The 22165-nt window shown below is 41.0% G+C and overlaps 1 protein-coding gene across 2 annotated transcripts in view; it reads left to right on the forward strand.

Annotated features, from left to right (window-relative positions):
- The window catches only part of naaladl2 (N-acetylated alpha-linked acidic dipeptidase like 2), a 288194-nt gene that overhangs the window by 232862 nt on the left and 33167 nt on the right, over positions 1–22165 (forward strand). For both annotated transcript variants that reach the window (XM_029707333.1, XM_029707334.1), the window contains exons 10-11: positions 6398–6544; positions 18393–18482. In XM_029707333.1, the coding sequence (XP_029563193.1) occupies positions 6398–6544; positions 18393–18482 (237 nt within the window). The remainder of the gene's footprint in view (positions 1–6397; positions 6545–18392; positions 18483–22165) is intronic.

Genomic DNA, 22165 nt, shown 5'->3' on the forward strand with positions numbered 1-22165 from the left:
GGTGTTAATATACTCTTCTAGCCTATTCACTCTATTGCTGGCAGTGCTTGTCTACTCAACAGCACAACTGTATGTGCTCATCCACATCAATACATCACTAGACTGTCTACAGTTCAAGCCCCCCTCAAACTTTTCACATCTTTGCTAACAGCCCGTCTCAATGCCCCATTATTGACTCTACGTGTAACAAAACACATACCAGTCTACTGTACCGTTTTTGTTTACAGATAAACATGGTTTATTTTATGGTTACACTTCATGTTTTACACATCTTCATGGTCAGTCTTCATGTCTCTCAAGGAGACTTGCAGTACATACAAATCTTCTGCAAGAGGTTGAGCTTGGTGTAGAATATGATACATCCCACATACACACAGTAGCTAGCTAGCTAGCTAGCTAGCTACAACACCAGGCATAGTTACTCCAAGACTAATATGAGCCATAAAGCCAAAGTCATTCCTTTACTCTCCACCATCATCAAAACATTTCTCCAGTATTGTTCCAAACGAGAGGCACTGAGGCTAACTAGCTACAACGTTAGACTACAGTACAGTTTACGTATATAGCTAACTATATATAACGAGAGGCACTGAGGCTAGCTAGGCTAACTAGCTATAACGTTAGACTACAGTACATTTTACGTATACAGCTAGCTATCTAACTAGCTAAACTTGTCTAGTTTGGCTTGTAGTGGTACTGACAAGCCCCATTATGGCTGAATTAAATAACACTGCCTCGTGTAAAAAGAGAGGTAATATTGCTAGCTAGCTACCAACAGCAATTTGTTTTTAATTTGCCCTCATGAGTCCTGGTCCAGCAAGTCTAGGCTGCTTGCTGATCTCGCTTTTTTTTCTCGCTGTCTCAACTCATTCTTCAAAAATGTTTCGTAGTCCAGCTCTTCTTGTAAAGAGGAATCATCAGAAATAGCTAATTATGTAGCAATCTCGGATAGACAGTGCACGGTAACAACTCCAGTGAACTTGTAGACTAGCACTGCCCCCGTTTTGAAAAGACTTTGAGGGTGGGAACAAGGAAGCAGGGCTCCCGTCAGGCTGTAGTCTTTACAAAGCCATGGAAAATAGATATCCTGCAATATCCTGGCAGATAGGAACAGTGTTGAGACAAGTCCAATGGCTCTATTGAACAAGAACAACCATATATACTCAACCCTAGCATGATCGTGCAATCGGCAAAACACAAAGGCCACAATAATTGCTACAAAACATGCCTCCATTTATTTTTATTTCAGACAGTATGCTCAATCAACCAATGATGCAATTGATTGAACTATACCAGCGCAAAAATGCACAAATACAGCTACAGTGCATAATTATTTCATAAACACCCTCTCATCGATCATAATTATGTAGGAAGACACCCCAAATAGTGTCTAGAGGTGAAGTTTCTCTTTAATTATATGAAGAGTTCCTTGGTCCTCCTTTTTTTTTGATGACCTACATACCCCTTTTACCAAAGAGAACCTTCTATTCACAAAGATCTACTATTGTGTACCGTAGCAGCGCTTCCCTTCCTTCTACAAGTTATACTATTGAAAACACATCCTCTGAGGACCTGAATCTCAAAATCTATCCCAATTTTCCTTGAAGTCAGAACTAGGCCAATGATTATGCTTTTACATACGTACAAAATATATGCCATTTACTGTAGCAGAACATGACAAAACATTGACATTATCTGAATGTATCACACATGGCCACAGTTTCTACTGCCCATTTCTTTATGTTGTTCACCCTCACTGTATTTTTGTTCAGAGTCAGACAGCATGTCAGTGTGCATCACTGTAATCCAGTTAAGTTGCCAATTAAAGGATCCATTGATCAGTTAGCCCTCTGAGGCCTGGGTTCACACACTGCAGGGCACTGCAGTGTGTCGATTAGAGGTGGATTGCAGAAAATACATCGCCATTACAAGATTTACAGCAGCTGTACAGAGAAAAAACCTTCTCTAATCGCCATTACATACAGGGATAATTCTGTTACATACACTTAGGTTGGAGTCATTAAAACTCGTTTTTCAACCACTCCACAAATTTCTTATTAACAAACTATAATTTTGGCAAGTCGGTTAGGACATCTACTTTGTGCATGACACAAGTCATTTTTACAACAATTGTTTGCAGACAGATTATTTCACTTATAATTCACATTATCACAATTCCAGTGGGTCAGAAGTTTTGCATACACTAAGTTGACTGTGCCTTTAAACAGCTTGGAAAATTCCCGAAAATGATGTCATGGCTTTAGAAGCTTCTGATGGGCTAATTGACATCATTTGAGTCAATTGGAGGTGTACCTTTTGATGTAAACTCAGCAAAAAAAGAAACGTCCTCTCACTGTCAACTGCATTTATTTTCAGCAAACTTAACATGAGTAAATATTTGTATGAACATAACAAGATTCAACAACTGAGATATAAACTGAACAAGATCCACAGACATGTGACTAACAGAAATGGAATAATGTGTCCCTGAACAAATGGGGGGGGTCAAAATCAAAAGTAACAGTCAGTATCTGGTGTGGCCACCAGCTGCATTAAGTACTGCAGTGCATCTCCTCCTCATGGACTGCACCAGATTTGCCCGTTCTTGCTGTGAGATGTTACCCCACTCTTCCACCAAGGCACCTGCAAGTTCCCGGACATTTCTGTGGGGAATGGCCCTAGCCCTCACCCTCCGATCCAACAGGTCCCAGACGTGCTAAATGGGATTGAGATCCGGGCTCTTCGCTGGCCATGGCAGAACACTGACATTCCTGTCTTGCAGGAAATCACGCACAGAACGAGCAGTATGGCTGGTGGCATTGTCATGCTGGAGGGTCATGTCAGGATGAGCCTGCAGGAAGGGAACCACATGAGGGAGTAGGGTGTCTTCCCTGTAACGCACAGTGTAGCAATTGCCTGCAATGACAACAAGCTCAGTCCGATGATGCTGGGACACATCGCCCCAGACCATGACGGACGACCCTCCACCTTCAAATCGATCCCGCTCTACAGTACAGGCCTCGGTGTAATGCTCATTCCTTCGACGATAAACAGGAATCCAACCATCACCCCTGGTGAGACAAAACCACGACTCGTCAGTGAAAAGCACTTTTTGCCAGTCCAGTCTGGTCCAGCGACGGTGGGTTTGTGCCCATAGTTGACGTTGTTGCCGGTGATGTCTGGTGAGGACCTGCCTTACAACAGGCCTACAAGTCCTCAGTCCAGCCTCTCTCAGCCTATTGTGGAGAGTCTGAGCACTGATGGAGGGATTGTGCATTCCTGGTGTAACTTGGGCAGTTGTTGTTGCCATCCTGTACATGTCCCGCAGGTGTGATGTTCAGATGTACCAATCCTGTGGAGGTGTTGTTACACGTGGTCTGCCACTGCGAGGACAATCAGCTGTCCGTCCTGTCTCCCTTTAGCGCTGTCTTAGGCGTCTCACAGTACTGACATTGCAATTTATTGCCTCGGCCACATCTGTAGTCCTCATGCATCCTTGTAGCATGCTTAAGGCACGTTCACACAGATGAGCAGGGACCCTGGGCATATTTCTTTTGGTGTTTTTCAGAGTCAATAGAAAGGCCTCTTTAGTGTCCTAAGTTTTCATAGCTGTGCACTTAATTGCCTACAGTCTGTAAGCTGTTAGTGTCTTAACGACCGTTCCACAGGTGCAAGTTCATTAATTGTTTATGGGTCATTTTAAACAAGCATGGGAAAAAGTGTTTAAACCCTTTACAATGAAGATCTGTGAAGTTATTTGGATTTTTACGAATTATCTTTGAAAGACAGGGTCCTGAAAAAGGGACGTTTCTTTTTTTGACGAGTTTATTTCAAGGCCTACCTTCAATCTCAGTGCCTCTTTGATTGACATCATGGGGAAATCAAAAGAAATCAGCCAAGACCTCAGATAAAAAGTTGTAGACCTCCACAAGTCTGGTTCATCCTTGGGAGCAATTTCCAAATGCCTGAAGGTACCATGTTAATCTGTACAAACAATAGTACGCAAGTATTAACACCATGGGACCATGCAGCCGTCATACCACACAGGAAGGAGACGCATTCTGTCTCCTAGAGATGAACATACTTTGGTAAGAAAAGTGCAAATCAATCCCAGAACAACAGCAAAGGACCTTGTGAAGATGCTGGAGGAAACAGGTACAAAAGTATCTATATTCACAGTAAAACGAGTCCTATATCGACATAACCTGAAAGGCCGCTCAGCAACGAAGAAGCCACTGCTCCAGAACCGCCATAAAAAAGCCAGACTACGGTTTGCAACTGTACACGGGGACAAAGATCGTACTTTTTGGAGAAATGTCCTCTGGTCTGATGAAACAAAAATAGAACTGTTTGGCCATAATGACCATCGTTATGTTTGGAGGAAAAAAGGGGTAGGCTTGCAAGCCGAAGAATACCATCCCAACCGTGAAGCATGGGGGTGGCAGCATCATGTAGTGGGGGTGCTTTGCTGCAGGAGGGACTGGTGCACTTCACAAAATAAATGGCATCATGAGCGAGGAAAATTATGTGGATATATTGAAGCAACATCTCAAGACATCCGTCAGGAAGTTAAAGCTTGGTCGCAAATGGGTCTTCCAAATGGACAATGACCCCAAGCAGGCTTCCAAAGTTGTGGAAAAATGGATTAAGGACAACAAAGTCAAGGTATTGGAGTGGCCATCACAAAGCCCTGACCTCAGTCCCATAGAAAATGTGTGGGCAGAACTGAAAAGCCGTGTGCGAGCAAGGAGGCCTACACACCTGATTCAGTTACACAAGCTCTGTCAGGAGGAATGGGCCAAAATTCACCCAACTTATTGTGGGAAGCTTGTGGAAGGCTACCCAAAACGTTTGACCCAAGTTAAACAATTTAAAGGCAATGCTGCCAAATACTAATTGAGTGTATGTAAACTTCTGACCCACTGGGAATGTGATGAAAGAAATTAAAGCTGAAATAAATCATTCTCTCTACTATTATTCTGACATTTCACATTCTTAAAATAAAGTGGTGATCCTAACAGGAATTTTTACTTGGATTAAATGTCAGGAATTGTGAAAAACTGAGTTTAAATGTATTTGGCTAAGGTGTATGTAAACTTCCGACTTCAACTGTATATGTTAACATTCATAACAGTGTACATTTCCTTCCCTTTAGCAGAATGCCATTACGAGAAGTAGTCAGCTGTTGTTGTTTTTTATCTCTGGAATGGGAAGCAGTCTATAACAGCTTATGCAGGGCAGGGCAGTGTACTGTGAGCATTGTGAATTGATAAAAGCCTGGTTAACTGATGGTTACAGGTCGTGGTGCTGCTGCTACAGCGTGATCTAAAGCATCGTCTGGGTAGTGTACTGTAGTACAGAGGAGTGGATGCTGCATAGGGGATGGCCCACAGCTGCTCTGGCTGCATGCCAAACTCCAGCCTCCTCTCGGCTGCAGGATCATTTAAGCACAAATATATAAACAATGATTTCACTATCTCGTTATCATAGCAGACAAAGAAATGAAATATTGATTGGGAGAAGGAGGGAGGCAAGGCAACACAGGACAGAATGACCTGGAGAAAGGAAACTCTTCTCTCCTCTCAATCTCCGTGCTATTGAGTTTCCTTTCTCCAAGATTCTTAGCTTTATCTGGAATTGAATGGCCTCTGCTGCCCTTTCATTGAGTCTCTTACGGTGGTTGGATACTTCCTCTCAGATTCTTGTTTCTGTTTGAGTATGTTTTCTGTAATGTTGGTACTGTGTAGTCCCCCCTGAGTTACCTGGTATAAACATGATACCAATGGTCAAATTGAGATCCATTTAAATATGCTCCTTCTGTTTGTACAGTAAGATCTGTTAATTGGTTTGGATTTCTGTTTGTTCCTGATCTGCCTGGTATTTTTGGTACATGCTGGTACCTTTAAAATGCATGCTATTCATCTCCTCTTTCTGCGTTGAACATTTCTAGAGGCCCATATTTTTTCCAAACTACCTCCTCATCCTCCCACAGTATATCCAGGGGGACTGTTACACCAAGCCACAGTAAATCTTTAAACTTAAACCTTCATTTCAGCTTTTTCAAAAACATTTATTAGAAACTGTTCCCCACAAACTGTTCCCCCCACTTCTGTTTCAAAGCCTCTGGAGCTGCATTCACAAACAGCAGCCGAGACTCAGCCTCTGCTACCATACTGCCAGATCTTCAGTATCTCTCTGAATATCTGTCTCTCTGGCTTTCTCTCTGTCTCAGTTCAATCTGTCTGCATTTATAAAACTATTGTGTTATTGTTTTCAGCCTTTCCCTTCCCCCCTAGTCCTTGTATTGTGCTAAACTACTCTTCTCTATTTAATGACAAATCTCTTTCACACCCCCCCTCTCTCTCTTTATCTTTGTCTGTCTGTTGTTACCTTTCAGAGGCAGCTGCTGAGCTGTATTCGAGGTGGAAACTGCCCTGGACCAAATGTTAGCTCCCTACAGATCCCTGGGGACGTCAGCTTCTTTGCCAACCACCTCGCTGTCCCTACTATGGAGTTTGCATTTGAACAGACCAAAGCAGAAGAGGTACTGAGACCCATACACAAACAGAATTTTAACATTTTATGATAGGGTCTGGTAGTAATAGATGATTTCTCCATTATTTACAAACATTATAGGTGAATTCAAGATTTTCCTCCTTATTGACTAGTTTGTTAAAAGTCCAGTGTGATTGTCTATTGCTATGTCTATGACACCTGGTTTAAAGGTATTATCCTGAATTGGGTTGTGTGCTAAAATTGAGGGCATATATTTTTGAGGAAATGTGATGTATTTCACTGTAGGATTTCCTATAAGCAAACATGTAGATGCTAGGTAAGCTGGCACTTGTGTGTTTGGAAACGAGCAGATGTTCTGTACCAGAATGACTGGGATTGTGACAAGAACGTGGTCCAGTGCACATTTTGTACTCCCGTTTAACATCTGTTGCCTTGCCTCATACAGTTTCGACAAGTACACACTCATTACAGTCAGTATTTAAGGCTGTTGAGTCTGCCTCCCAGTATGCAGCTCTTTCCAAAGTTTACACGATGATCTGTCTCGAAAGTCTCCTCAGACATTTGTGTGTCTCTTGTTCTTTTGAATGCCATCTGTATGGAAATATAATGTAGCAGTTTTTGTTTTTGCTAGAAGCCCATTTATATCTCTACGTTATTCTGTTAATGTGGGCATCGTTATTCAACATGCATTCTTGCCTCTTTTGCAACGTCATTTCCCTATCCAAATGATGCAATGTATCTCAGTTCAGCCAGATACATGTCTATGTGAATGTCTGTCGCCATCAGACCCTGTCAGTATGACATCTGCCACCAGGGCCCGTCTTGCCTCCATTTCACACCTCCTGTTGATGAGTGGTGGAGATGAAATAATTTGCATCCTCAGCTCACACATCTGCTAGACGCAGGCCTCTGGTGCTTTACACGTTAATGATGCAGACTCCTCACCGTCTGAACAGCGCTCACCTGAAATAACTTCCCCAACTTTAAAAAGGGAAGATGATAATGTCTGCCACTGGCGGAACAGTAAACTTCTAAGCTTTAAATGTCTTGAAATCACTGAATACTGTGCTGTATAGATTTAGACAAAACTATTTGGTAACACTTTATTTGAAACCCAGCTTCATAACTAGTTATGACACGGTCATAACAATGTCATAATATGTCATAACAGCTGACATAACTTGTCATAACCTTTTATAATATGGTCATAACACTGTCATGACACATATATTTGGGCCTATTATGAAAAATATTGCATTATTTTATGGCTGGTTATGACACATACATAATAGTGTAAAAACCCACAAAACCTAACACGGCAGTTATTTTATGGCTGGTTATGACACCTACATAAGCGTGTCAAAACCTACCGCACAATCAAAACATTCCATTACACCATAGCCTACATGTCAACAGTAAGTTTATGCTGTATATATATTTTTTAATTGACCATATTAAATTATCATTGTAAATGCGCAAACATTGAAGTCAGACACCCCAATGCTCTGTTACTGATGACTGGGATGAATGCAGGAGCAGATTTCAGGAGCAGGACAAGACACCTTCTTTTTGACTAATGACTGATATAAGGGCATGTACGTGATAGGCCTATCTGGCTTATATGATTACGATGGTCATAAGGCTTCTTAAAGTGTATATTCTTAGTCCAAGTAAAGTGACACAGGATGGTCATAATGCTTCATGACAGAGTCATAAAGTGTATTTTCTACAAGTTATTTAAAATATGATGAAAAAAACATGACTGTAAAGAATTAATTACAACAACAGCAAAGGATTTAAGAAACACATTTTCAAACGAAAGGAAACTTCTCAGCAGGGAAGAAACACATTTGAATAAATGTAGGTTTTGACACTCTTATGTAGGTGTCATAATGAGCCATACAATAATGCAATATATATCACAACAGGTGTAAATATATGGATCATGACAGTGTTATGACACTTTATGACAAGTTATGTCAGCTTTTATGACATAACTTGTTGTCATAAATTGTTATGGTGTCAAGTGCTACCAAACATTTATTAACTTTTCATCACCCTCAGAGATCAAAGTAAAAAATATTTGGGCCTCTGCTGATTTGAACCAGTTTATATATGATGTTAGGGTTTGAATACAATTATTCACACTCACTGTAAAACATATTATATTTGTCCTTTTCTCCTATTTTACTGCTATAGAGTGCTGAGTAACGAAGCAAAGTTTATAAACAAATGGAGTGCCAAACTTTTCCCTCATTTGGGAGTGTAGCTGTGCACACTGCACAGTGATGACACTTCCTCCATACTCATGTGTACATCTGTCTCTTCCTCACAACATGCCTGGCTAAGCATCAGCCCAGTGACACTGGTGTGCTTTAAACTGTAAAAGTAACCTTTTCCTGGCATTCAACACATCAAGCTGAATTAGAGCCAGATGAATTAGATTCCTGAGCCACAGACTGCAATGTGGGACCAGGCTCATCACAAGGCTCTCCTGTGCAGCCAACAGCTTGAGGATGCATCTGAGTCAGATTTGAAATGACTCACTAGCTTAAAGGCTCCCCTTGCCTTCATTTTGTGTGTGTGTGTGTGTGTGTGTGTGTGTGTGTGTGTGTGTGTGTGTGTGTGTGTGTGTGTGTGTGTGTGTGTGTGTGTGTGTGTGTGTTATGTATTAGTGCTGAGCGATTAGTGCTTTTTGAGGTCGGTTCGATTAGAAAAAAATTATAATGGTTTTCGATTTGGGTTTGATTATTTGGGTTGAATGCCATAACACAGAATAAAACAATTAATAAAAGTCTGCCCATTATTGCTTATCACTTATTAACTATAATTCATTCACATTACTTTACTTTACAAAAACATTTGTTTTATTTGCCAACTTTATTATTTATTCAGTCATCATCTCATGTTTTTAGAGCTACTGTCTGACAAAATCACAATTTAGTACTTCTTCAAAATAATTAATGTACCTCGCAAAGCAACAGCTGCTCTCCACATCCCCTCCCCATCACCATTCTTTTCTCTTCTGTAGCAGGCGTAAAAGAAACACAGACCGTGTTGTGGACATGTGGATGCGCAATGGATTATGGTCATTGGAGTTAATTACCACATTTTATGCACTAAACTACGTAGAATATTGGCCTGTTGGAAACTACAACTCCCTACTACATCTCACAGTTCAGGCTGGATCTGATTTGTCTCTAGAGAAAGGTGCAATGTTTGCATTGAGCTCACAGAAAAGAAACGTTTGAACTGTAATTCAAATAATTGTACCACGTGTGTGCATGCAGGTGTGCCTTCTGCATTCCTTACACACAGTTTGATGTCCAATGTTCAAACTGTAGCTGACAAATTACAACAACATTTAACAATTTAAAACATTTGTAAGAATGCATCAAAATGGAATCAACAAACACCATGCCAGCTGTTTTATCATGTTTTCAAGTGTTTAAAGAGGGTTTCAAAATACAAACACAACTTGTTTTGGGCAAGATTGCCAGCTATAAACACTAGCTTGCATCTGTGTTTTTTCAGAATTGCACTCATTTTAGTCTAAGTGGATGTGACTGGTCAGGGAGCCTACCCAGGCTCCTCTCTGTTGCTACTCCAGAGGCTCTCTCACCAGATGGCTCCAATAGACTGACTGACTGGGTCTCAGTCGCCCTGCTCTGGAGGTCACTATCGATCACAGTCCAGAGGTGTGGCATGCCAAAACCTGTCAGCCCATTTTCATTCACTGAGTCCTGAGAAGGGGAATCAGTGCTGTCCGCACACCGCAAATGTTATGATACCAAGTAATGTGATTTTCAGGCGAGCTAGAGAAATGACCCTTGGAAATGTCAAACAAGACCACACTCTGGTTATACTGTTTGGTTTCCATTTGTGTGGACTATGACCCCGAAACACAACCATCAAACAGAATTATATGTCTAGTCATCCTCATATTCCCCTGGTTCTCCCAAACAGCGCCATGACACATCCCCTCATTATGACACACATGCAAACACCCCTCTCCTCACGCCCTCAGACATTGCCCGGCTCTTTGGCTGTGTTCAGGTTGCCGGTTGCGGCAGTGTTACAGCAGTGTTCAGAATTCCTGTCCTGAGGTGCTTTACCAGTGTACGCTGAGCTAATCTAATTAGCAGTGTGAAGTGGCTGCAGCTGGATGGGGCAGGGAGGGAGGGAGGCTACACCCAGTAGTCTGCTGATCAATTGGCTCTGCCTCTGCTCCGGCCCGGTCCATCCGCTGCTCTACCTCATTGCAGTGACAAGTAACTGAGCTGGGCTTGGCTACTGCGTATCCCACCATCTGGCTCTAACACATGGCGGTGACCCTGTTACTGAAAGCACTCTTCTGGTATGAAACACACACTTTGGTCTTCTTAGATTGAACATCATGCCTTATCACACTTTTTTTCATTGACCATTGACATCTGATGACAATTGAAACCAGCACGCGTGTGAGATTTGGTTCTGGGTGCCGATATTACCATTGACATAATGTAATGCCATTAGGGGTTAGGGTTTTACAAAGTGGCCCATATAATGTTGTAGACTGTTGATAGGATTTTGGACACCAGTCAATACAGTAGGTCATTGTATTTAATGCACACCAAGGGATAGGGCCAAACGGAAGGGAAATCAATGGAGTCTGGGCCTTGGCAATTCAAACTCAGATTGGACAATTAATGTGTAATCGAAGAGCAATCAAAAGTAACCTATTGTTGCTTAATGAGTCTATGTTTTACTCAATAAAGAGAAAGGTGTGTCTGAGCTGCAAAGATGCAAAAGAGATTGCAAATACCTGTTTAGGAATACAATGCACCATGTAAACAACATTAGTTGTGTCTAAAACAATAGGCCTTACTGAATGAATCTTCCTCTTGTTCTTACCACGGGCAAACATAGGACCTCCTGTACGCCTACAGAAAATGTGTTATCCTACATAAAATGCAATTATCTTTTGGTTCCATGAAAGAGGAGAAAAGCATTTCCCATATTTAAGCCATTTAGTTGCTCTCGCTTCAAGGTCTAGCATATCTTCAAGGTTTGTAAGAGGAAACTCTACCTTTTTGTCTTAAATTGAAATATTCTCTTCTATTATTATATCTCTTTCATTTCCATTGGCCTTGAAATGGGGCCACCTCCAGAAATGGGAGAGTTGTTCCATTGGGACGTGAATACTCTGGGGAAATACACAATTTGTCCTTATTTATGGAAATTAGTCGTAGCTTGTCCCTTTTAAAGGAAGTAGAAAAAACAGCCATGTCAATTGTTTCACAGTTTTCTATATTTTATCTGATCCTACTGTCTCCATTTCACATTTGAATTAGGTAAGTCTTCTAACAGTGTTGTGTTATTTTTCAAGCTGTTGAAGGTGATTACTATCTTCTTCTATTTTAGAGTCCTTCCTTCATAACATTGGAGTGTTTGGCTGGAGCTAGAATCATACACCCTCATGTATAGCCTTTTACCCACAGCCTGCTTTGAAGTCCTCTTTTGGGGTTTTCTCTCTTTAGGCAGGTTTCTTCAAAAGCACTTGTCCTCAATGTATGCTAGCTAACCCCAGAGTGGGCACAATGGATGTAGTAAGATCAGTCAGGAATAATCTAATTAATTCAGGGCTTGTGAAATTATACCTAGGCTAAATATAAAAGACTTTCACAATCATAAGACTCACTAATAATTACATTATTTTGTCAAAATAGTTTAACCTGTTGTTTTGCAATAAATACTGATCTGGCTTTCAAGTCCATCTATGAAAATGCCCTTTTTGTTTCAAATTTAACCAGGACCATGCATAATACACATTCACTAATAATGACTAACTTCTTGTAGCAGCCAGGCATTATAGAAAATGAACACAACTAGATCTCATAAACAATCTCCCAAGCACAAGCCGAGGTACTAGTGAATAGCCAGCTAATCTTTATATTTAAAGTCTAGCCAACTTGGATCTATTTGCTAGCGAACAAGGTAGAACAGTTGAATTGTTATGAACACAACCTGTCTGTCTCCAACTGTTTGAACAGCATGTTAGCCTGTCCACTTTGTACAGATGTTGAAATCAAGTGGCCTACCTTATTTCTCAGAATGAGTTGCCAATTCCTTATATAATTGGGTTTTTTTTATGCCTATTGCACATTTATAAAACACAGACTAGACAGCTAGTATAAAAGTGTGTGGCTAAAATGCTGCTAGCGGTACGTGTGACAAACTGAGCATTCATTTTACAGAATCAATGTTCATTGATACTCCCATTTTAGCAGAGTCTGGTCGTCTCACAATTTGAAGAGTTGAGACATAAAAGGGTATTCATTTTATTTTATTTAACTTTTATTTAACTAGGCAAGTCAGTATATAAGTCAGGGTATAGTGTCACGGTCGTCATATGAATGAGACCAAGGCGCAGCATGCGTATCGTTCCACATCTTTATTTATATGTGAAACTATGCAATACATACAATAAACTATAAAGACAAACAACAAACCGTGACGAAGAGGTACAACATGCACTAACTCAAAATAATCTCCCACAAACCAAAGGTGGGAAAAACAACTACTTAAATATGATCCCCAATTAGAGACAACGATGATCAGCTGCCTCTAATTGGGGATCATCCAAAAAAACAACATAGAAAAACAGAAACTAGACCCAAACAACATAGAAAAATGTAACTAGAATAAACCCCCCAGTCACGCCCTGACCTACTCTACCATAGAAAATAAGAGCACACAATGGTCAGGATGTGACATATAGTAAGAAATGTTATGTTTTCCTCTATTACAGTCAAATAATGTTTCGGTGTCCATATGAGTGATTCTGTTGGACCAAACGTCAAAAGCAAATAGCGAGTTGAAACTGCTTGTTGTCAGCGAATATGAAGTGATCTTTCATCTTTGTTGTTCTGAGTGGCAGGGGGAGGAGTTTGGTGTGTGTGTATGTGTGTAAATGGGGAGGTGTACAGTCAAAGTAGAAGGAGCGAAGTAGATGAATTCTCATAAACTAAACATAAAAAAAAACGTTATTCTTGCGATATAGGCATTTGGAATATCGTGCTAAAACATACGTTTGAATTAATCAAATTAATTTGATATATCGCCCAACCCTAACACACACACACACACTGGGCCTGAACATCTGGCTGAGTGGAGGTGCTACAGTCTGCTAATCGCTGTGGCGTGTGTTTGTTCTCCGAAGGTCTCAGGATGACCCAGGCGAGTGCTGCTCCTATTGGAACTCCCACTAGTCTGAACCTCACCACGGGATACTCATCTGAACTCTTCTCTCTCAGTCCTCCATCTTGCTGTTGAGATGTCAGTGTTTCCTTACAAATACTCTACCCTCCACCTAGTCACAGATATGATGCCTTCATTCATATACTGTAGAATGCATGCCAATACAACCATGTAGATGTGTGATGCTGGAGCTACTGAAGTAACCTTTAAATAAACATGGAGGGAGGCAGCAAAGCCATTCTCAGAGGAGAGTTGAGGAAGATGGGTCTTGGCATGCCTCACTACTCCAACAGGACAGACAGGCCCTCAGACTGACAGTCAGTCACATTTCCCAGACAGACTGCAGTACAGTCTGACACTAAGACTTTCTCATCTCCTGCACACCCAGTGACACCCAGTGGCAATCTCTTTTTCAGAGGGAGCCAGCCGAGTTCTCATCAAATCAAACCCAGCTCAGTGGGAGCTCTGGCTGAGTCGAAATGAACACAGCACCAGCAGACCTGCTGTATTGATTCAGAGGCTCTTTCTGAGTCTCTCTCTGAGTCGGTGTAAAACAGCATCAAGGCAGGCAGGCAGCACCCCTCCTTCCCTCCGCTGTGTCTCCACTCTGCCCAGGCTTCCTTGGGACCGATCAGAAAGTGGGCGCTGAAGGGGAGTGCATGTGTGAGGGGATAGAGAGATCATTAACTCAGCTCAGCTTGGCTCTTCTGTCTAATCACCAGTTAACACTTTCCAGGCCTGTATGGAACAGTGTGTGGGCAGGGAGCTCCTCACGGCAGGGGCCTGGCTGCTCTATGAGCCAGTAGACACATGGGGCGTCAGAACAAAACGTCAGAACAAAACCTGGCTCAATGGATGTCGATGTACTGTAGAAGTGTCAACACATGAAGATGAACTCCTCAAAATGATTTTTCTTTGGCATTGTTTTCAAGTGTTAAAAAACAAGTGTTAAAATCTGTGCAAATTACTGTACAGATGACTGTGGATGATTACTGATCCGTGGTGGATTTTAATCATCATGTTACCATGTTCCATAGCTCCCCTGTCTCTGCGTTGTGGCACACGTTTTGTAATCTCTGTGTGACAATGTCACAGTGTCACAGCCTCCTTTGTACTGTGACAAAGGTTTAACAAGCATTTGCTTCAGTTAATGTGACTGTGTGTTTTTGTTGCCAACACAACACAACAGCCTGTGTAAGACTCTAAAATATAAAAATGTATTCATTGTAGTTGGTGCTTGTTTTCCTTGCCAAGGACATCCTCATGCTGAAAATCAAATGCTACCAAGTGCTTCCAAAGTGTTTTAACACCCCCTTCAATAACCTAGAGGAGTTTTAATATCAAACCCCTGCTTATCCAATGGTATTTATTTGGTCCCTCTGTTGCAGAGAGAACATAGTATAAGCCCTTAGGTCTGCATTGATTATCAATGACTTTATCTTGAGTCTACCATAAATACAGAATAATTTGATATAATGATCTTTCCTCTGAATTACGCCTGCAATCCTCAATTAACTTTTTTAAACTTATTTTGGATAACATAACCTCCCATTAACTTTAGTCACTAAGGCAAATCAGTATCTCTCCTCAGGGATTCTACTAAAGCAATAAGTTGTCCTCCATGAGAGTCAGTGTTTTGGAAGATTATCAAAAACAGCCATTGTAAACCCTCCATAAAACAAGCAAAGGCCTACTGAATCAACTGTACTGTTTTCCTGGTCATATCAAAGCTCATATTATGAGCATTACTTGCAGAACATCTTTGCTCTATTCGTATCACCCATTAAATGGAGTTAAGAAATAAAAATTTCATTTGCAGGGTTCAGTACCCATTGCTCCAGACCAAAATAAAATAATAAAGGAATCAATGAAAATGCAGCTGGAGTGGAAATAACTTGACAATGCTGCTTTTTTCTCTCCTTTTCTTCAAGCGAAAAGGTTCACCTCTTTTTATGTGGCTGGCACTGTCCTTATGGAATCCTTATTTCAACTTGAACTCACTACATTAACTTTTACTCTGTAGTTCCCGGTTGATTAAATTAGTGATATCTGCATGAAACGACAGCTGATCCCGCTCTCCTCCCCTGCCTCTCTTTGTGGATGAATATTCATGTATTGTTGCCAACAATAGAGCATTCCCAGCTAGCACATTTGGTTCCTTGGAAGTTGTGGGAACGTACGTTTTTGGTTTCTCTTTGAAGCCATAAGTTTCCTGACTGGTAAAACAGAACATTTTTTTTACATTCTGAGAACGGAAGTGAACATTTGACCTGTTCTGGGAATGTACATTTTTAGGTTGCAGGGAGGTTCTGAGAATGTTTAACTATGGTTCCCTGAAAGTTTTATTAATGTTCTGAGAAGGAAGGTATTTAAATAACATTCTGAGAACATGTTTTTATTGTGGCATGGCATCAGTGAGATTCAAACCAATGATCTTCTGTTTTCTATCCATGGAATTAGTCCACTGCGCCACCAGGATGGAGCTACCATGCCATGTTTTCTTTACTCATTCATTTTAGTCTATTTAAACAGACTCCATTTCAAAGGAAACATTTCAAGCATCTTTTACATTTTTTTTATTTAACTAGGCAAGTCAGCTAAGAACAAATTCTTATTTACAATGATGGCCTACCAAAAGGCAAAAGGCCTCCTGCGGGGACGGGGGCTGGGATAAAAAAATTATAATAATACAATAAAAATATAGGACAAAATATACATCACGACAAGAGAGACAACACAACACTACATAAAGAGAGACCTAAGACAACAACATAGCATGGCAGCAACACATGACAACACAGCATGGCAGTAGCACAACATGGTAGCAGCACAAAACATGGTACAAACATTATTGGCCACAGACAACAGCACAAAGGGCAAGAAGGTAGAGACAACAATACATCACACAAAGCAGCCACAACTGTCAGTAAAAGTGTCCATGATTGAGTCTTTGAATGAACAGATTGAGATAAAACTGTCCAGTTTGAGTGTTTGTTGCAGCTCATTCCAGTCGCTAGCTGCAGCGAACTGAAAAGACGAGCGACCCAGGGATGTGTGTGCTTTGGGAACCTTTAACAGAATGTGACTGGCAGAACGGGTGTTGTACAGTATGTGGAGGATGAGGGCTGTAGTAAATATCTCAGATAGGGGGGAGTGAGGCCTAAGAGGGTTTAATAAATAAGCATCAACCAGTGGGCCTTGCGATGAGTATACAGAGATGGCCAGTTTACAGAGGAGTATAGAGTGCAGTGATGTGTCCTATAAGGAGTATTGCCTAGTTAAATAAAGGTAAAATAATTCAAATAAAACTGTACGGAGAAACAGAAAGGACTGTAACTAAAGGAGACAGAAGTGTTGTCTCTAATGGCCATCGGTCTGAACATCTAATCCTTGTGCTCCTCTACTTCACCTACACAAAGTATCTGTTTTGGCACCCAAAGTATTTGTACACTGTTCTTTAGGTGTATTTCCTAAATGGAGCATTGTCTGATGAGTTTGTGTGCAAATATACTTGCATATCTGCACCTCCTCCTGTGTTGGGTTCTTTATGTAGCCTAGACTATGTGTCACAACAGTGGGGGGCTGCTACTTCCATTATTTCTTTAATCTGTCAGTGAGGAGTACCATGGCTGAGGAGGACAGAGCCACTTCAACTGTTAGCCTGACTCTGCTCTGGCTGATGACTCATGTGTGACTCACCTTTTTCTCCCCAATAACCCTAAGATGGCTGGGGCTGGAGACTGTGCTGTGTTTTATAATCCTTCACTATTGGCCACTTCCTCATGCTGCAAAGTGGTCTGAAATATTTAGATGTTTAATCAGAGCTGCTGGTGATGCTGTATGGAGAGGCTGAGGCTCTCTGTAAGGTATTATTTGAGTGCCACTTCTGAGCATGTGTCTGACAGCAGTACAAAAAGACCTGACAGTGGCATGTCGCTGAAAAGGTTTGGTGTTGTTTTGGAATTAATGGCCTTGTGAATTGTAGTGCAACATAAGAGAAAAGACTTTAGCGTCTGCCTCAGATCATTGCAGCCGTGAAGGGAGATCTGTGTGGATGATGAAAGTGGTTTGCCGATTAGCATAGAATAGTCTCAGAATATTCTCAACCCTGTTTATGAGACAGTCACATAACAGGTAAACACCCTATGGCAGGGTTACCCAACTGGCGGCCCGCCTGTGGGACGAATTTAACCAGCAGGGTTTTTTATTTGGCCCCAATTATTATTTTTTTGTTGGGGGGGACATAAAATACTGTAAAAACAACAGCAAATCAGCTCCAAGTCATTTACATTGTGGAAGTCTGTTCCAAAGTATTCCCACACATAATAGAGAGATATATGTGATCGTATACAAATGTAAGCAAGGTTTGAAATGATGTTTTAGTCAAATATTATATTTGTTTGGGCTTCTTGCGGTCAATTTGCAGTCTATAACGTATTTGTAACTATGTTCCATCCCCCTGACCATCCGCTCAAGAAAAAAAATCAGCCCGCGGCTGAATCTAGTTGATGATCCCTGGCCTATAGTATGAAACTGAAGTTGTAATATGAAGCTGTGAATATTTCAACCAAATCCAATAGCTGTATATCAACATCAATAATGGTATGATATTTGGCATGTTATTTTCTTTCCCCCAGAAAAGCAGTTTTCTCTCTGAAGCCCTGTTTTCTGCTGAGTCACCGGAGACCTTGGATCCCCTCTTCAAATTCCATGAGACTATCGCTAAGGTAAGAGACCATCTCTCAACTGTCTTGAGGCACCGTTATCCTTACAAGGGCTTGGCAAATTAAAACAATTAATTAATTCATGGATTGGAGTGGAGTAAGGAGCGGAGCTTAATTGAGACTGGCAGGTAGTGTGGATGTGGAATATGGTTTTAGAAGCCTTTTCATGTGGTGTCAGACTATTCTGTCTTTTTTATCTCTCTAAGCCAAACCTTGAGGCAGTGGCTAGTTAGGAACAAACATTGATATACAGTGTGCATCCTGCTTACCGTTCAGCTCTTCATTTTAATGCAAAGAAGATATTAGGCTTAAGCCTGAATTGCTCTCCCGTCATGCTCACGGACTCTCATTCATCATCCCAAATGTGCCCACATTTCTGTCTCCAAAGTGTCAAACTGGTGTGCCGTTAGTATACTTCAATATTACTGTAATATGTGGATTTTTTTTCTCTCTTTCCCTCCCATCCTTTTCTTCGGAACAAATTTCATATTTGTTAGAACAAGATAAAAAAATTTAAAAAATTGCCATTTCCAGCTACTATAGTCATTTACAACATTAACAGTGTCCACACTGTATTTCTGATCAATTTGATGTTATTTTAACGGACAAGGAATGTGCTTTTCTTTTTTAAACAAGGACACTTCTATGTAATCCTAACATTTTGTACGGTAGTGTATACACACACACACACACACACACACACACACACACACACACACACACACACACAAAACAGCTTACCATCTTTAGCCTATGGGCAGACTGACAGTCATCCTGTGGACAGACTGAAGGTCAGACCTCTGTGCGACCCGACCCCCCCTTGTTGTCACCTCAGGCCAATCTTCACATGAAGAACTGTGTATCAGTGTCTGTCTCTAAGGGTTACTGTGTGTGTGTGTGTGTGTGTGTGTGTGTGTGTGTGTGTGTGTGTGTGTGTGTGTGTGTGTGTGTGTGTGTGTGTGTGTGTGTGTGTGTGTGTGTGTGTGTGTGTGTGTGTGTGCGTGTGAAGGATGAGTGACCTAATGTAGAGGTGTGTTGCTTTATTTAAAGCCAGCACTCAGTCGTTCACGTCTTGGCCAGACACTGATTGCTCAGCTAAAGGCTGGCTCCTGACAGCTTATTTTTCTCCCTACCTGTTCTTTGTCTTCCGGAGGACAGGCTGCTGGTTGGGAAGCAGAAAAAAGCCCAAGCTTTTATAAACATTTTTGTCTCCAGCGAGGAAGGCCACAAATATGACGGCAGAAAGAAATATGGCTGTCGTTAGAGCTCCTCATCACAGCCTTGGAGATAATGTAATGTGCCACACGTTGTTTGTGTGAAGTGTTAAGAGCTAAGGAAAAGAAAAAGCAATGACATAAAACATTCAGCAATAGTAGTACAATGGCAAGTGATAAAGGGGGTAGTGAAAATGAAAAGAGGCAGTCCAAGATGTTATTCTCAAATTTAAATATTCACATGGTGAATGTTGAGCATTATTTTAACTCCATTGTAAATTGGTCGTTGGGACTATTTGAGTGCAAGAGCCGTCGGCTGTGATTTATAATTCCGAGGACGTGTTTGGAGATATATCATATGTCAAAATATATTTTTCAGCTGTATGGCGGAAGGTTGAGAAGCTTTACTGAATAATAAAGAGAAAAGATCTCTCGCTGGTGATTGTGACACCACACACACAGTACAGCCACAGTGGTGTCAGAAAAACTTTGGAGAGGCAAGATTGTCTTATCAGGGGACTTCTCCTGATTTTGGGGGATTACACAGTGTGATACACAGCTGCCGGATCCACACAGCCACAGAAAAGAAAGCAAAACATCTCTGTGAAAACTGTCAGGCCTCATCCTTAACCACAAAGAAAATTGTTCTATGAGAGGAATCCCATAAGAGGAATGGGATCTTTCCCCACCAAATGTGTCACAATAATCATTATTGTGATGTGGCCACTGTTTCCCCATCTGTGAAATATATGTCATAATGTTTGTTTAGGAACATGTTTAGTCATGGGGACATACAGTGTCATGAAGAAGTAAACTGCCAGGCCACCATCACACTACCACCACAACCACCATGCTTGATCGTTGGTATGAGGTTTTTACTGTGGAATGCAGTGTTTGGTTTTAGCCAGACATAACGGGAGCCACCTTGTCCAAAAAGATGACTCAAGTTTGCAAAAAAGCCCCTGGAAGCACCTGGATGATCAGCAAGTCTCTTGGAAGAATGTGCTATGGACATATGAGTCAAAGTATAACTTGTTGGACTACATGGGTCCCATTATGCCTGGCGAAAACTAAACACTGCCTTCCACAGTAAGAACCTTATAAGAACAGTCAAGCATGGTGGTGGCAGTGTGATGGTTTGTGGATGCTTTGCTGCCTCAGGACCTAGACGACTTGCCTTAATAGAAGGAACCATGAATTCTGCTCTGTATCAGAGAATTCTACAGGAGAATGTCAGGCCATCCGGGTCATGGGTCATGCAGCAAGACAATGATCCAAAACACACAATTAAGTCTACATAAAAATGGCTAAAAAGCAACAAATCTAATCCCAATTGATATGTTGTGAAAGGATTTGCTTGAAAACCCACAAATATTGCTGAGTTAAAGCAATTCTGCAAGCAAGAGTGTGCGAAAATTCCTATACACACACGTGAGAGACTGATCAACAACTACAGGAAGCATTTGGTTGCAGTCATTGCAGGTAAAGGTGACACAAGCAGTTACGGAACGCAAGGGGGCAAATGACTTTTTCCCACATGGGAATTGGGTGTTGTATAACTTTAATTAAATAAGTAAAATAAGTATACTTTTTTGTATTTGTAAACTCAGGTTCCCTTTTTCTAATATTAGGTATTGGTTGAAGATTTGATAACATTTAGTATAAAAAAACATGCAAAAACATAAAATCAGAAATACTTTGTAGTTACTACATAGCTCATTTAAATAATTGTAAATACAGAGCTCATTCAAATAATTTTGCCATCTTCGTTTTCAATGACAAAGATTTTTTCAATAATTCAAGATGTCTGATGATTGCAGAGACAACAGTACAAAAACAACTGTTTATAATATGACATTCAACCAATTAACTACATAAAGTACACTGGTTTTAACTACTGGGCAACAATGCTGAAACCCATTAAATCCATGGTCTCGGAAATTATACAGACCCCGTCCTTTTTTCCACATTTTGTTTTATGTTACAGCCTTATCCTAAAATGGATCTACACACACACACACACACACACACACACACACACACACACACACACACACACACACACACACACACACACACACACACACACACACACACACACAATACCCCATAATGACGAAGGAAAAACTGGTTTTTAGACATTTTTGCAAATTTATAAAGAAACAAACAACTGAAATACCTTATTTACATAAGTATTCTGACTCTTTGCTATGAGACTCGTAATTGAGCTCAGGTGCATCCTGTTTCCATTAATCATCCTTGAGATGTTCCTACAACTTGATTAGTCCACCTGTGGTAAATTCAATTTATTGGACATGATTAGGAAAGGCACTCACATGTCTATTTAAGGTCCCACAGTTGACAGTGCAAAAACCAAGCCATGAGGTCGAAGGAATTGTCCGTTAAGCTCCGAGACAAAATTGTGTCGAGGCACAGATCTGGGGAAGGGTACCAAAACATTTCTGCAGCATT

This window comes from Salmo trutta, chromosome 22 (assembly GCF_901001165.1).
Source record: "Salmo trutta chromosome 22, fSalTru1.1, whole genome shotgun sequence".
Taxonomy (NCBI): domain Eukaryota; kingdom Metazoa; phylum Chordata; class Actinopteri; order Salmoniformes; family Salmonidae; genus Salmo; species Salmo trutta.